Below are 17,480 nucleotides of genomic sequence, written 5' to 3'. Positions count from 1 at the left end.
ATTTATTCTTCCTATCCATGAGCATGGAATGTTTTTCCATTTCTTTGTGTCTTCTTCAATTTCCTTCATAAGTTTTCTGTAGTTTTCATCATACAGATCTCTTGTATCCTTGGTTAGGTTTATTCCTAGGTATTTTATGGTTTTTTTGTGCAACTGTGAATGGGATCAGTGTCTTGATTTCTCTTTCTGTTGCTTCATTGTTGGTGTATAAAAATGTAACCGATTTCTGTACGTTGATTTTGTACCCTGTAACTTGGCTGAATTCTTGGATCAGTTCTAGTAGGCTTCTGGTGGAGTCTGTCGGGTTTTCTATGTAGAGTATCATGTCGTCTGCGAAAAGTGAAAGTTTGACTTCCTCTTTGCCAATTCTGATGCCTTTGATTTCCTTTTGGTGGCTGATGGGTGATGCTAGGACTTCCAGCACTATCTTAAACAGCAATGGTGAGAGTGGACATCCCTGTCGTGTTCCTGATCTCAGGGGGAAAGTTCTCAGTTTTTCCCCATTGAGGATGATGGCTTCTCATAGCTGAGGGCTTCTCATAGCTGAGGGCTTCTCATAGATGGCTTTTATGATGTTTAAGTAGGTTCCTTCTATCCCAACTTTCTCGAGAGTCTTTATTAAGAAGGGATGTTGTATTTTGTCAAATGCTTTTTCTGCATCTATTGACAGGATCATATGGTTTTTATCTTTTCTTTTGTTGATGTATCACATTGATTGATTTGCTAATGTTGAACCAGCCCTGTAACCCAGGAGTGAATCCCACTTCATCTTGGTGGATAATTCTTTTTATGTGCTGTTGGATTCGATTTGCAAGGATCTTGTTGAGGATTTTTACATCTGTATTCATCAAGGATATTGGCCTGTAGTTCTCTTTTATTGCTGGATCTCTGTCTGGCTTGGGAATCAGAGTGATGCTGGCTTCATGAAATGAGTCCGGGAGTTTTCCTTCGATTTCTATTTTTTGGAATAGCTTGAGAAGAATTGGGATTAATTCTGTTTTAAATGTCTGGTGGAATTACCCAGGGAAGCCATAGGTCCAGGGCTCTTATTTGTTGGGAGATTTTTGATCACTGATTCAATTTCTTCACTCGTTATGGGTCTGTTCAGATTTTCTATCTCTTCCCGTGTGAATTTTGGTAGTGTGTGTGTGTTTAGGAATTTGCCAATTTCTTCCAAGTTGTCCAATAGGTTGGCATATAACTTTTCATAGTATTCCCTGATAATTGCTTGTATTTCTGAGGGGTTGGTTGTAATAAGTCCATTTTCATTCATGATTTTGTCCATTTGGGTGCTCTCTCTTTTCTTTTTGAGAAGCCTGGCTAGAGGTTTGTCAATTTTGTTTATTTTTTCAAAAAACCAACTCTTGGTTTCATTGATCTGTTGTTTCTTTGGTCTCTATGTTGTTTATTTCTGCTCTGATTTTTACTATTTCTCTTCTACTGGGCTTAGGGCGTTCTTGTTGCTCTGCCTCTAGTTCCTTTAAGTGAGCTGTTAGATTTTGTACTTGCGCTTTTTCTAATTTCTTGAAATAGGCCTGGAGTGCAATGTACTTTCCTCTTAGGACTGCCTTTGCCGCATCCCATAGATTTTGGATTGTTGTGTTTTTATTTTCATTTGTTTCCATATATTTTTTAATTTCTTCTCTAATTGCCTGATTGGCCCATTCATTCTTTAGTAGGGTGTTCTTTAACCTCCATGTTTTTGTAGTTTTTCCAGGCTTCTTCCTGTGATTGATTTCAAGTTTCAAAGCATTATGATCTGAGAGTGTGCATGGTATGATATCAATTCTTTTATATTTATTGAGGGCTGCTTTATGTCTCAGTATGTGATCTATCTTGGAGAATGTGCCATGCGTACTTGAGAAGAAAGTAAATTCCCTGGCCTCGGGATATAGAGTTCTAAATAAATCTGTCACATCCATCTGGTCCAATGTGTCTTTCAAGTCCATTATTTCTTTAGTGATTTTCTGTCTGGTTGACAGGAGAGTATTAAAGTCTCCTGCTATTAGCACATTCTTATCTATAAGCTTGTTTCTGTTTCTGATTGTTTTAAATATTTAGGTGCTTCCATATTCGGTGCATAGACATTTATGATTGTTAGTTCTTCCTGAGGGATAAACCCTGTAATTATTATGTAGTGCCCTTCTTCATCTCTTGTTATTGTCTTTAATTTAAAGTCCAGTTTGTCTGGACTTTGTTTACTTACTTCTGCTTGCTCTGAGTGTATTTTGCTTTCTTTCCCTAATTTATTGAGGTGGAAGTTTCTATCATTAACTTGGGACTTTTTCATTAATAATATAAGCAATTAATACTATAAATTTCCATTAAAGCACTGCTTTAGGTGCATTCCACCAATTTTTGATATGTTGTATTTTCATTTTCTTTCAGTTCAAAATATTTTTTTTCCAACTTCCTCTTTGGTCGATGGTTTCCAGAGAAGTGTGTGTTGCTTAATTTCCCAATGTTTATAGAGATTTCCTGTCATATTTCTGTTACTTATAGTTTAATTTCATGATGATCAGAATACATACTCTGCATTATTTCAATTCTTTTAAAATTGCAAATTGTGTATTTTGGTGAAGGTTCTGTGTGCACTGCTCTTATTAGGGGGCGTGTTCTATAAATGTCAACTAGATCTAGTTGGTAGATAGTGGCTTACAGTTCTTTACTGATTTTCTGTCTTTGTGTCCTATTGATTAGTGAGGGTGTATGTGGTAGATTACTGGGAATCTGGGAATCCCTATTTCATGTGTCAGAGTCCCATTCTTTTCTAATAAGAGCTATGGTCGTGGTATAGCAGTTCTGTCTTGGTTGAGAGTCTGACCTTCCTGGAGCTCAAATCTGAAAATTGGACCTTGATCCTAGTATTCACTTTTCTCGCTCTTCCACTGAATAAAATGAGAGTTCCATTATATGTGATCAAGAAGGTCCTTTCACCCTCACAGTTGGCTTTCAATCTCCTACTATTAACTCTCAACCTTTTATCTTATAAAGAAAGGAGCTTAACAATAGTCTCACAATGCCATTGTTGTTATGGTTGCTATTTTCCCCATATTTCTTGATCCCTTCATATGTTCCATCAGTCAGTGCATTCTTTTACTGACATATCATCCCATTTCACCACTGGTGAAAAATTTAACAACTGGACAACTACTTTGTGCCAGAGACTATCTGTGTTTCTTTTGCCACCAGTAACGTGGACCTCATTGACAGCTGAGCAGAGAATCACCATTCCTAAAATCCCATCTTCTTATATACTTTCTCAGAACTCTCAGAGCAGTGAAAAATAGGGGAAGACTTTATAAATCAAATATTGTCATAATACTACCATGAAATCTCTCTCCATAATCATTATACTTTTTCATACCTGAAAAAGGGTTCAGGGACTATTGTCCCAAACTAAGAAAGTTAGGGCAGAAAAAAGTGACAAGATAACCTCCTGGGCACAAGAAAAAAAACCAAAACCTCCTGTTTTCTATGCTGATCAGAAACTTAAATTTCTTTTTGTTGTCCTTTTTTGAACCAGACACCTTCTGATTGGAGTAGTAAAATTCGTATGGGCTTTGGTGTGAAAGTAGGTAGAACAGGATTTTTAGGTTCTTATGTTGTTCTATTCATTAATTAGTAACTAAACAGGATGCTAAAACTCTGGGTAAATGCTATTCATCCTAATCAAAATTTCAGGTAGCAGAAGAGACCATATGGTCTCAAGATATCCTCCTTTGTGCACAGTAAAGAGATGCAGGCTCTGAGAAATTTATGGCCAAGATCTAGAGCCACCTCAGAATAGCACATAGAGGCAGAATTGAAATAAATGAAGAAAGGTTACAAAGAGACAAATATAGAGGTTTTCTGCCTCAAGAGGTTCAAGTATAGACCAGAAGGGATTGAACTACTGAATGGATGGACCATTAAAATAATTTTTAAAATCCTAAGCAAACACTGAGATTATGTGAAATCATGAGAGCTATGTAAAGCAGCAATTAATAATCTGACTGGTAGAAACCACAAAGCCCTAAAATCCTAGACAGTTTTTAAAGTCAGTTCCATAATTACAAACCAATACATCTCAAAGAGGGTATGTTCACAAAACGGTGCTTTCTAGTATAGTCAATCAATTACAAATGAAATTTATCCTTATTTGTACAAGATTCAGAGTTTAAGAACCTGAAACTGAATAAATTCAAAAATAAGAAAACTTCATGTAAAAAACAAAAGCTAGATTTCTCTTTAGGCCTTCCACATTAAAATAACATTAGAAAGGATGAAAACAAACAAACAAAAAAAAGAAACTGAACTAAAATGAAAGACTTGTGATGCATATTAGTTCCAGTTAGATCTTGATATAATTGAGTGGTATTTTCTTTATGTAACTTTTCTTTTTATAGAGGTAGGAATATGTAGATTCATACATTTTAATATGGCTTAATAGTGAGCTTTCTTAGAGTTGTATTTAAAGTCTATGTCAGTTACTCACCTTGCCTTTTGTGAATATGTTGTGGACATTAGATATAATTTTATGAAACACAAAGTTTTTCAAGCTCCAGGATGTAGTCTCCACACACAAAAGCAAAAGGAGATACAATAAGCCCAAGACAGCCAATGCAATCAAAAATTGTGCAATCCCATATTCTCCAAAACTATAGATATTGTTCTCAATAGCTGAGGATGATAAAAGAGATAGCCTTACTTTAAAAACTGATATGAAGTCTAAACAACACTAAAGTTAAGAAATATAAATCAAAAAGAGTTTTAAGTTAGATTTTAAAAAGTATAGAGTGATTATCTTAATATTTTATTCATCTGTTTTGATTTTTCTGGATATTTATGGTTTTTATAAAAGTTCTCCTGCCAAGTGATTTTTTTCCTCTAGTTTTTACCAGTTTGGATGGGAGACAACATTACCACACATTCAATGAATTTTAAAGGCTGAGCCTCCATGAACAGAATGCTTAGTAATTAAATAAAGCAAACAAAATGAAGGTATTTGGTATATCTAACCATTCTTGTAAGCCATTCCAAATAATTAAAGTCATTTAAAGTGAGAAAAATTCTTATTCTATAAATAGGTAAAAGTTTAGGTAGGACTAATCTCACTTAGCATCGTGTGCTTAAGTTTGACCCATGTTGTCTCAAATGGGAGGATATCTTGTTTCCATGAATGAATAACATTCTATTGTGTTTATCTACCATATCATTTGGGTTGTTTTCATATCTTGGCTGTTGTGAATAATGCTGTGATATATACATGCAAGTGCATATTTCTTGTCAAATTCTGTTTTCATTTCCTTTTGGCATTTACCTAGAAGTGGAATTTCTGGATCATACAGTAGGTCTATTTTTAGCTTTTTGAAGAACCTCCATATTATTTTCCATAGTGGTTGGTTTAATTTACATTCCCACCAACAATGTATAAATGTTTCCTTTTACCACATCTTTGCCGGGACCTGTTGTCTTCTATCTTCTTGATAATAGCCATTCTAATAGATATGAAGTGATATTTCATTGTGGTTTTGATTTGCATCTCCCTGATGATTATTGATTTTGAGCATCTTCTCATATGCCTGTTGGTCATTTTGATGTCCTCTTTACAAAGATGTCTGTTATGTTTTTCTGCCCATTTAAAACATTAGATTGTTCCTTTTGTTACTAAATTTCCTATATTTTTTAAAATATTAACCTATTATCTGATATATGGTTTGCAAAAATTTTCTACCATCTTCTAGGTTGTTCTTACATTTTGTAATATAGTATAACCCTAATACTGTGAACATAGGCATTAACACTAAGTAAAGCAAAAGCAGGAACAAATTATAAAAAGAAGATCTTAAAAATGAACAAAATAGAAATTTTAAAATTTAAATATTAAATTTCAAATAGGGGTGCCTGGGTGGCTCAGTTGGTTAAGTGATCAACTTCAGCTCAGGTCACGATCTCACAGTTGGTGGGTTCAAGCCCCACATCAGGCTCTGTGCTGACAGCTCAGAGCCTGGGGCCTGCTTTGGATTCTGTGTTTTCCTCTCTCTTTGTCCCTCCCCCACTTGAGGTCTGCTTCTCTCTCTCTCTCTCTCAAAAGTAAAAAAAATTAAAAAAATTAAAAAATATAAATTTCATATAAACAGTTTAATTATATACCTTTGTAAACTTTATTCTAAAAAGAAAAAGGTGAAGCAAATATTTGCTTTGAAGTTTGAAAAAGGACAAGAAACTTAAAAATACTATTAACAGCAGAAATTTGAAAAGAGTTAAAGGGAAAAATAAAAACAAAGTGTGATTCCTGGCAATGATGTACATTGCCTTTGGTAAGGAAGAGTCAGAAAAAAATAAAAGAACCCCTCCCCTCAAATATACTATATTAGGAAGGAGAAAATAGATATGGCTTACAATTATAGAAGAGAATAAAATAATCACATTCAGCTTTATGTCAATGACTGGAAATCAGAATTTTTTTCTCATAAATTATATTTTATAGCAACTTTATTTTCAATTTCTTTTCCTTTCTTTCTTTCTCTTTTATTATTTATTTTATTTTATTTTTATTTATTTCTGAGAGAGAGAGAGGCAGCGTAAACAGGAGAGGGTCAGAGAGAGAGGGAGACACAGAATCTGAAGTAGGCTCCAGGCTCCAAGCTAGCTGTCATCACAGAGCCCGACGTGGGGCCCGATCCCACAAACCGTGAGATCATGACCTGAGCTGAAGTCGGGCGCTTAACCGACTGAGCCACGCAGGCACCCCTCTTTTTTTTTTTTTTGAGAGAGAGAGAGGGACAGAGCAAATTGGGAGAAGATCAAGGGAGAGGGAGGTAATCTCAAGCAGGTTCCACTTTCAGCATGGAGCCCAAGGCAGAGCTTGATCTCAAGACAGAGAGATCATGACTTGAGCCAAAATCAAGAGTCAGATGCTTAACTGACTGAGCCACCCAAGCGCTCTGCACTTTTTTTTTTTTAAGAAAAAAGATATTTTAAAAATTCCAGTCAGTTAACATGCAGTGTAATATTAGTTTTAGTTATACAATATAGTGGTTCACCACTTTTATACAACATCCAGTGCTCACCACAACTGCACTCCTTAATCCACATCACCTGTTTAACCCATTCCCCATCTACCTCCCCTCCAGTGCCCTTAGTTTGTTATTTATAGGTAAGAGTCTGCTTCTTGGTTTGTCTCTTTTTTTCCTTTGTTCATCCCTGTAGTTTACTAAATTCCACATATGTGTGAAATCACACAGTATTTGTTTACCCTGTCTTATTTTGTTTAGCATAATACCCACCAGCTCCATCCATATTGCAAATGGCAAGATTTCACTTTTTATGTATGCATAATATTCCATTATGTGTGTGTATCTATATGTATATGTATATCTACATACATACCACATCCTTTTATCCATTCAACATTTGAAGGACATTTGAGCTGCTTCCATAATTTGGCTCTTGTAGATAATGCTACTATAAACATTGGGGTGCATGTATCCCTTTGAATTAGTATTTTTGTATTCTTTGAGCACATACCTAGTGGTACAATTATGGGATTATAGGGTAGTTCTATTTTTAACTTCCTAAAAAACTTCCATACGGTTTTCCAGAGAGTTTGCATTCCCACCAACAGTGCAAGAGGGTTCCCCTTTCTCCATATCTTTGCCAACACCTGTTGTTTCTTGTGTTGTTCATTTTAGCCATTCTGACAGATGTGAGGTGCTATCTCATTGTAGTTTTGATTTGTATTTTCCTGATGATCAGTGATGATGAGCATCTTTTCATGCGTCTGCTAGCCATCTGGATGTCCTCTTTGGGAAAATGTCTACTCATGTCTTCTCATTTTTTAATTGGATCATTTTTTTTTTTGGTGTTGAGTTTGTTAAGTTCTTTATAGATTTTGGATACTAACCCTTTATGTCAGATATGTCAATTGCAAATATCTTCTCCCATTCCATAGGTTGCCTTTTAGTTTTGTTGTTTCCTTCTCTGTGCAGAAGCATTTTATTTTGATGAAGTCCCAAGAGTTTACTTTTGCCTTTGTTCCCTGTGCCTCAGGAGACATATCTAGAAGGAAGTTGTTATGACCAATGTCAAAGAGATTACTGCCTGTGTTCTCCCCTAGGATTTTTATGGTTTCAGGCCTCACATTTAGGTCTTTAATCCATTTTGAATTTACTTTTGTGTATGGTGTAAAAAAGTGGTCCAGTTACATTCTTTTCCATGTTGCTGTCCAGTTTTCCCAATGTCATTTGTTGAAGAGACTGTCTTTTTCCCATTGGATATTCTTTCCTGCTTTGTTCAAGATTAATTGACCACATAGTTGTGAGTTCAGAATAAATAATTTTTTTAAGAAAATATAAATTACCATTCCTATTATGTAGACTGAACCATGGAAAGAATAGACCCATAACTGAAGAAATTGTTAAAAATCTCCCTGGAAAAATTTGACAAGTTTAGACAACTTCACAAGTTTAGCTCCCTCAAGAATCAAATAATTCCCATGCTACTTAAAAAATTTCAGAGTTCTCATTTTCAAATGGCCAGTGAGCACACACACTTGCATCTTCCCTTTCCTCAAGTCCCTTTCAAATGTCATCAAAGGTATGCAAAAAAGTATAAATCCATAGCAACATGGAGAATGGAAGTGGAGGAAATAAAGGGAGCCAGATAACTTGAAATTTTGATGACTTTTTGTAAGAAGGAAAGATGAATGGGTGATGGTGGTGGATAAACCAGAGAAGAAAAAAATTGTGGCCCTAAGAGACAAAATCTCAGAAGCTTTAAATGAAATTTTGCTATTGTGGTCTTGGGAAAAAGTATTTAGGGTATTTAATAAAAGAGTTGTACAGCTTTATTTCTATCTTATACTAGCCGTATTAAGCCTCTATTCTGTTCTTTAAACACATATGGTTTGTCTCTAATTTGAAGCATTTGTTCTTGTTCTTCCATCAGTCTGAAATATCATTCACCCAGCTCTTCACTTGCTAGTTCAATCTCATTCTTTTTTAAAAAATATGATTTATTGTCAAATTGGTTTCCATATGACACCCAGTGCTCTTCCCAAAAAGTGCCCTCCTCAATGTCCATCACCCTCAATCTCATATTTTTAGTCATCAGATCCAATACCACTCTGCAGAGATGTCCTCTATATATGTTCTGTTGGAAGCGGGGCTAAGTTATTCTATCTTATTATCTCACTTATCCTGCTTATTGCTTTATTTCCAAATGCAACTATTGTGTTTAATTTTTTTCACCTGTCCCAACCCTTGTACTATAAGCCCTATGAAACCAGGGACTTGTCTGTCTTCTTCAGTATTATATCAGTATAGAAAGTACAGGAAAAAGGAAGCATTCAAGAAAGAAAATAAAGAAGAGATGGAGGAAAAGTGATAAATGAAATTATAGGTTGTTTCCTAGAACTAAATGAGGGCTAGAGACTTTGGGTTGAAATTGCCATCAAGTGATAAGCAGAATTAAGGGTGGGGGAAATCCATCCCTGGATAGTTCATGGTAAAATTTCACAACACCAAAAGATAATGATTTTCTGAAGGTAGAAGTTTTCAGAGAAAACTTCTTTCTGCAAAGAAAATAAAATCAGATTGACTAATCCGAGTCTTTTTAAGTAATATGGTTTAACATCAGAAAATCAATTAACTTAATACACCATATTAAAAGAATAAAGGACAAAACCCCCATATGATACTCAAAGACACAGATAAAGCACTTGATCCCATTCATGAAAAAAACTTGTAACTAGAAATAGAATGAACCTCCCTCAGACTGATAGAGAATCTATGAAAAACTTAACAGCTAAAAAATCATACTTAATGGTGAATGACTGGATTACCTTCCAGTTAAGACTTGGAACAGGCAAGGATGTTTACTCCCATCACTAATATTCAACATTGTACTGGAAGTTCTAGTCAGTAAAATGAAGATATAGAAAATAAAAAATTAAAGAAGCCTTGACTTTGAGAGAAAAAAGTAAGGGTATTTACAAATAACATAATCCTCCATAAAAATATATCTTAAGTAATCCACAAGAAACTACCAGAACTAATAAATGAGCTAATTAAGTGCACAGGATTTAAGACCAAAAAGTCAGAGTATTTTGAATATAAACAAAAAAGTCATTTGGATTTCTATGTACTAGCAGTGAGTAGAAGATAAAATTAAGAAAACAATTTCAAGATTTCTTTGACTATTTGGCATCTTTGGTGCATCCATACAAATTTTAGGATTATTTGTTCTGTGAAAAATGCTGGTGGTATTTTGATAGGAATTGTATTAAATGTGTAGACTGCTTTGGATAGTATGGACATTTTAACAATATTGTTCTTCCAATCTATGAGCATGGAATGTCTTTCCATTTCTTTGTGTCATCTTCAATTTCTTTCATCAGTGTTTTATAGCTTTCAGAGTACAGGTCTTTCACCTCTTTGGTTAGGTTTATGCCTAGTTATCTTATTGTTTTTTTCCCAATTGTAAATTGGATTCATTCCTTAATTCTTCTTTCTGCTGTTTCATTATCAGTGTATAGAAATCAAACAAATTTCTGTTATGTTGATTATGTATCCTGTAACTTTAATGAATTCATATAAAAGTTCTAGCAGTTTTTTGATGGTCTTTTGGGGTTTTCAATTTGGAGTATCATGTAATCTGCAAATAGCAAAAGTTTTACTTTGCAGATTTGGATGCCTTTTATTTCTTTTTGTTATCTGATTGCTGATGCTAGGACTTCTAGTTATATAAAAACTCTATAAAAATTCAACTTCTGTGTTGAATAAAAATGCAAGAGTGGACATCTTTGTCTTCTTCCTGACCATCCTCGTCTTCCTGATCATATTTTATTTTACTGACTATAACTTCCAGTTTTTCCACATTGAGAATGATAGTAGCTGTGGGTTTTTTATCTATGGGCTTTATTATGTTGAGATATGTTGTCTTTAACTCTACTTTGTTGAGGTTTTTATCAAGAATGGATGTTGTACTTTGTCAAATGCCTTTTCTGCATCTACTTAAATGATCATATGATTCTTATCCTTTTTTTTATTAATGTGGTGTATCATGTTTCTTGATTTTTGAATATTGAACCATATTTGAAACCCAGGAATAAATCCTACTTGATCATGGTGAATGATTTTCGCCCCACTTTTGAAAAAGATGTTTATTTATTTTGTGTGTGAGAGAGAAAGAGGGTGAAGGGGCAGAGAGAGAGGGAGGGAGAGAATCCCAACCAGGCTCTGAGTTGTCTGTGCAGCATTTGACGTGGGGCTCAGTCTCATGAACCATGAGATCATGACCTGAGCAGAAATCAAGAGTTGGACACTTAACCAACTGAGCCACCCAGAGTGACTTCCCTGAGTTTTTATTAAATTCCAGCTAGTTAACATACAGTGCAATTGCACTATTAGGTATTTACCCAAAATACTGATCTGAAGGGATATGTGCACTTCAATGTTTACAGCAGCATTATCAACAACAGCCAAATTATGGAAAGAACCCAAATGTCCACTGAGTGATGAATGGGTAAAGATGTGGTATGTATATACAATGGAATATTGCTTGCCATAAAAAGTAATGAAGTTTTGCCATTGGCAACAACGTGGATAGAACTAGAGAGTCTCATGTCAAGTGAAATAAGTCAATCAGTGAAAGACAAGTACCATATGATTTCACACATACATGGAGTTTAAGAAACAAAACAGATGAACATATGAGGGGACAAAGAGAGAGAAGCAAACCATAAAACAGACTGTTAACTATAGAGAACAAATTGATGGTTACCAGAGGGGAGGTGAGTGGGGGCATGGGTGAAATAGGTGATGGGGATTAGCAATGCACTTGTTGTGATGAGCACCAGGTGTTGTATGGAAGTGTTCAATCACTAAATTCTATTCCTGAAACTAATATTACACTGTATGTTAACTAACTAGAATTTTAATAAAAACTTGAAAAAGAAAAAACATTATTGTAAATGAAAGAATGTGGATAAAAGTTGATTCTATTTATATGAAATAAACAGAAATATCTGTTAATAGGATGCCTCTCGGCTGGATAGGGTAATGAAGATTAATGGCAAACAGCCTGAGGATTCTTTTCTCAAGTGATGGAAATAATCTAACATTGGTTTGTGGTAATAATTGCACAACTATATGTTTCCTAAAATTACTAAGTAAAATAAATAAATAAATTAAAACTGGTGACTATGGTATGTAAATGATAATTTTAAAAGGAAGAGAGAGGAATTTATGGTCAAAATATGATACAAACTAAAAGGTGACATAATTTTTCTTATTCAGGGATTGTATGAAAATATAATCCGTTTGATCTTAATAATTATATTTCAACCCATACCGATTTAGTGACATATGATTACATTTTTTCTTTCTGTGGCTACACATAAACTATTTCATTCCAGAATTACACACACACACACATACACACACACAGAGTAAATATGCTGGTTATTTCTCAACTAAAAAAATCAATTTGAAATATGAAGTCAGCCTAAAATATGGAAAATTTACTAGAATGCTTTTATTTTTTCCAGATTTTGATCTGGCTGTGAATTTACCTTTCTTTATTTGTGTGACACGTAGAGCTTAGTGTCCCAGAGAACTTATTTAATGTTGAGTTTAAGTAAGAAGCTCAGTTTCCTCATTTATAAAATTGAGACAATAGTTAACTTGTAGGTGTTGTAAAGATTTAAAATAAATCTCTATGTATGTAAAGCTACTTTTACATAGTACGTGGGTTAGTAGTAGTAATTCATTCTAAATCTGGTGGTGACTTCACAAAATTTGTCTCGGATTTTATTTTGAGGCTTCTTTTTCTTCCCTCCAGTCTGTGAAAATAACTTTGGTACAGAAAAGCACTCAAAACAGCAAACCTGACTTTCTCCATTGGAGGAAGGGACAAGTTCATCTTCCACAATATAATCTTAAATGTGGACACCTAGAAAAGAATAGATTGGTTTTAAGGACCTAGGGAACCCCAGATACTCACGTGGTTTACTGCAGTTCACGTATATATTTTGAACTCGACTGGTACACCACTTTTTCACCTCATAGTTATCAAAGAATCTGCTGATACTCATTGCAAAGTTGAAACCAGGAAGCATTATTAATATACTATCTATGAGGGTTTTGGTGTAGTGAGCAAAATCCTTTTCTATGATTAAAAAGATGATTAGATATAATCATAAGAAAATAATGAATGTCCCATAACAACAAACTTCCCCTAAATGATTAAACCATTCATATGGTAAACCAAAGAATTACCAATCTAACAGATTATCATTGAGAAAACACTAGGTATTAAGTCACTAAACTTGTTCATAGATTTGTCAATTACAGAGTTCAATAGGAAGATTTTGCTAACAGTATTTCTCTGGGATCTGTTTTCTTTCCTCTTTATGTGTGGGTCTGCTATTAAAATCCCCATATCTTACCCCTATATCTTTCTACTCTTCTCTGTTTCCCATATATGATACAAAATGGAAAATCATGGGATTATAAATTCTAAAATTTCTTGCTAGCCCAATGAGCTATTTGAAAAGTTTAGTTTTTAATCCCTGACGTCTACAGTGGTATTATCAACAATAGCCAAATTTTGGAAAGGGCCTAAATGTCCATCAATTGATGAATGTATAAAGAAGATATGAGATAAACACATACCCATACACACAATGGAAGATCATTCATCAAAAAAGAATGAAATCTTGGGGCACCTGGGTGGCTCAGTTGGTTAAGTGTCCAACTCTAGGTTTCGGCTCAGGTCACGATTTCACAGTTCATGAGTTCAAGACCTGCATCAGGCTCTGTGCTGACAGTGTGGAACCTGCTTGGGATTTTCTGTCTCCCTGTTTCTCTGCCCCTCCCTTGCTTGCTCTCTCTGTCTCTCTCAAAATAAGTGAATAAACTTAAACAAATAAAATCTTGCTATTTGCCATAACATGGATGGAGCTAGAGAGTATTATGTTAAGTGAAACAAGTCATTCAGAGAAAGACAAATACCCTATGATTTCACTCATGTGTGGGATTTAAGAAAAAACAGATGAACATGGTTGGGGGGGAGAGAGAGGCAAACCGGGAAACAGACTTTTAACTACAGGGAACAAACAGAGGGTTGCTGGATGGAAGGTAGGTGGAGGATGGGCTAAAAGGGTGATGGGTATTATGGAGGGCACTTGTTGTGATGAGTACTGAGGTACTGTATGTAAGAGATGAATCACTAAATTCTATACCTGAAACAAACCAAAAGAGAATTGTTTGCAAAAAACTCCCAGTTTTAAATCTAGTGTTTGTTGTTATTTTAAGTGGGAGTTCAATTCACTATTTTCTTTTCTTTTTAAGTAGGTTCCACTCCCAGTGGCCTGGCATGGAGCCAGATGCAGGGCTTGAACTCACGACTCTCAGATGAAGGTTTGAGCTAGATCAACAGTCTGGTTTTTGACCTACTGAGCCACCCAGGCACTCCCAACTCACCATTTTCATTCCTTCATCCTCTGAACATGGAAATCTACACTGAAATTCTACTTGCCAAATCCAATAGCCTGTGTGACATTTCTTCTATTTGTCCCTTCAAATCAATACTCCACCCTTCTCCATTACATTTTGTGTCCTGGGAGGATTATGTGTATACACTAAATGAAGGGACTTCTTTACTTGCTGGCTTCTGGTTGGTCTAGGCTCATGCGAAACCCTGGCTGGGAAGAGGGATGTTTCACTAGTAGGTTCACTTTGTGAAAATTTATCAAGCTGTGTGCCTTTATGGTCTCTGGGCTTTTCTTTTTCCAAGTTATACTTCAGTAAAAGAGCTCTGTTTGACTGTCATCTATAGAGTGAAGACCATGGTAAGGTTTGTTGCAATGGAATTTAATTCCTTGATATCAGCAGGAATAATAGGAACCTAGAAAGTAGAAGCCAGGTGGCACAACTTAACTATTAGAAACAAGGTGGGAAACATTACCACAACAAGAAACAGGGACAGAATGCTAGTCAGATTTTTTTTTTTTCAACCACAGAAATGGATTTTCTAAACACAGGGTCTCTTGCAGATAGATTTTATCTTAATCCAAGAAGAAAATCAACAGATCCATTAAACCACACTCCAAGAGAAGAGTCATCATTATTAGATGCTGGAATTCAGAAAGCCCATAGTATCTGGGTTTTAGATAAAGCAAAATCAAGGTTGCTACTTTAGTATGCCCCAGGTGGTAGATAGTGCTGATTCCTCTAGATTAAGATAATACACCATGGCCAGACAATAAAGTCTCAGAAATGAATATAATAATTCATTTAATGGACATTAAATTTATATAATGGACATTCTACTCCACTCTTACCTTCTGTTAGGAGAATCTGAGGAATTTATAATCTGGCTGTCTATAGGGAAGAGGATTCATTGAGGGAGAAGGGATGGACAGCCTGCTATGAGAAATATCCTTCAGTTCTACCTGGGGTCAAGTAAAATAAGTGGATGTTGGTGAAAGGGTCCTAAGGTTTTAAGTTACTAGCAGAGGAAAATTTTACAAAAGAAATATACACAAGGCAGAATGGGTAACATGAACAATTAATAAGGCAGACCACTGGTAGAATCTATATGTAATATAAAAGTGATTGACAACAGTATCATTATTTTAGAGAATGAGCAAGAATGCATAACTCCTACTTGATTTTTAGCCTACTATTCAGGGGCTCAAGTCTTCCCCACATAGCATGATACTACTCCTTGGGGAGGTGTACAAAAGAATAAAAAAGCTATGCCTGGTTCACACACTCGGTTTCATTTTGTGGAAGGCCAAGGCATAACATTTGGGAATGAATCTGGAAGCCTCTTTTAGTAGGGTTCTGCCACTTAAAGCAGGGTTGAGTAGATGAATACACTTCAAAATTCATGTTTATAGAGAAATTTAAAAAGGAATGTTATAAAAACAAATAAATAAATCCTATTTGTGATCATCACCAGCAGAGTCCACCTTTGCTTAAATTTCATAATCAGAGAAGGAAAATGGGAAAATCCAACTCCTGGAATCCTGCTGAAACCTGGCCTGAAAGGTAGGGAAATTTTTAATGACGATTATACAGTAAAACCTTGGATTGCAAGTAACTTATTCTGCGAGTGTTCCACAAGATGAGCAAAGATTTCTAATAAATTTTAACTTGATAAATGAGCGATGTCTTGCAATATGAGTAGTATGTGATGCCAAACATCACATGATCACAACTGAGCCAATAGGTCTTGAAATTCGTTTTGAGGTACAAGTGCTTTGGATTACAAACATGTTTCCAGAACGAATTATGCTCACAAACCAAGGTTTTTCTGTATTTGTTGCACATTTTATTGTTTCCTCCGGAAGAAAATTCTCCTTAGGAGGCTCAAGATGATATGTTTCATTAAATTAGGGAAGACTCATTCCATAAGACCTTCCACTCACCAGTCTCCTCACCTTGCTCCAAAGTGCTAAAGATGGTAAAAACTGAAGAATCATGTCTCAAGGTGGGGGTGGGGAGGATCTCTCAAAAGAAATAAATCTTCTGCACACTTGTAACCTCTTACTCTTCTAACTCTTTCTTCATGAGGCTAGAGTGATACTGAGTCCAGCTCCTTTAAAGGGCTTAAATTTTCTTTTTCTTTCTTCCTTTCTCTTCCCCATTTCCTTTCTCCCTCCTTCTCTCATTCAATCTCTATCTCTCAACATGCCCACTTGATAAATATTTGCTAATTTCCAAAAAGCACAGGTTTTCATATTCTTGGAAAGCAAGTATTTAGCAATTATTATTTTTATCCTCAAGTTCTTTCATTTTCATTTATCTAATGTATTTTGTGGGGAAAGGGAAAATTGTGTGATGTCCTTACCATGGTATTGTCTTATGAAGTATATGCTGAGACTGAAAATAGTTGAAAAGTAGTTAAAGAGGGTGAGCTTGATGTAGGCAGCAGTACTACTAGAAAACAGGAAGCTTCCAAGATACATAAGAGGAACAACAGACCAACCATACAGCAAAAGGATCATCATTGTGTCCAGAAAGTTGTAATTTGTAACAAATGCATCCACTTTGCAGAACGTGAACACTACCTGAGACACAGAGTGCAGAGGTAAGTGCAAGTGAAGGACATTGTGCAAGTCAAGCCAGAACACTTAGAAAACAGCAAGCACTGCCTTCATGAGAGCACAGAACTATTCATTACTTAAATCACTTTAGCCATTAAAAAAAAAAAGCCTTAGCTTGTGAACTTGAAGTAAACTACCTCTTCCCCCAGTACCTCTTGTATAGAAAGGAACTTTACCTCCTTTGTCCATGTGTTTACCCCTGTATCCATGTGTTTACCCCAATTATTTACCTTCACATCTCCCTCACCCTCAAATATCCAACTAAAATAAAATTAAAAAGTTGCAAAGTTCAGTAATGAGCAAAACATCATATTCAAAGATGCTATACCATCCTTGCTTGCTCTGTATACCATACCCTCGATGTCTAAGATTGAGTGCCTGA

General features: G+C 35.3%; 1 protein-coding gene across 1 annotated transcript in view; it reads right to left on the bottom strand.

The window, feature by feature from the left end:
• Window positions 1-17,480, bottom strand: part of LOC120233266 (ATP-binding cassette sub-family A member 3-like) — a 130,802-nt gene that overhangs the window by 36,102 nt on the left and 77,220 nt on the right. Inside the window, exons 17-19 of the mRNA XM_039234412.1 lie at window positions 16,843-17,062; window positions 12,988-13,152; window positions 4,478-4,662 (exon numbers count right to left, since the gene is read on the bottom strand). Coding sequence (XP_039090343.1) covers window positions 4,478-4,662; window positions 12,988-13,152; window positions 16,843-17,062 — 570 coding nt within the window. The remainder of the gene's footprint in view (window positions 1-4,477; window positions 4,663-12,987; window positions 13,153-16,842; window positions 17,063-17,480) is intronic.

The sequence above is a fragment of the Hyaena hyaena genome, unplaced genomic scaffold (genome assembly GCF_003009895.1).
Source record: "Hyaena hyaena isolate Hyena2069 unplaced genomic scaffold, ASM300989v1 scaffold_88, whole genome shotgun sequence".
Classification (NCBI taxonomy): domain Eukaryota; kingdom Metazoa; phylum Chordata; class Mammalia; order Carnivora; family Hyaenidae; genus Hyaena; species Hyaena hyaena.
The sequence above is the reverse complement of the archived record's forward strand: the minus strand, read 5'-3'. Positions and strand labels throughout refer to the sequence as shown.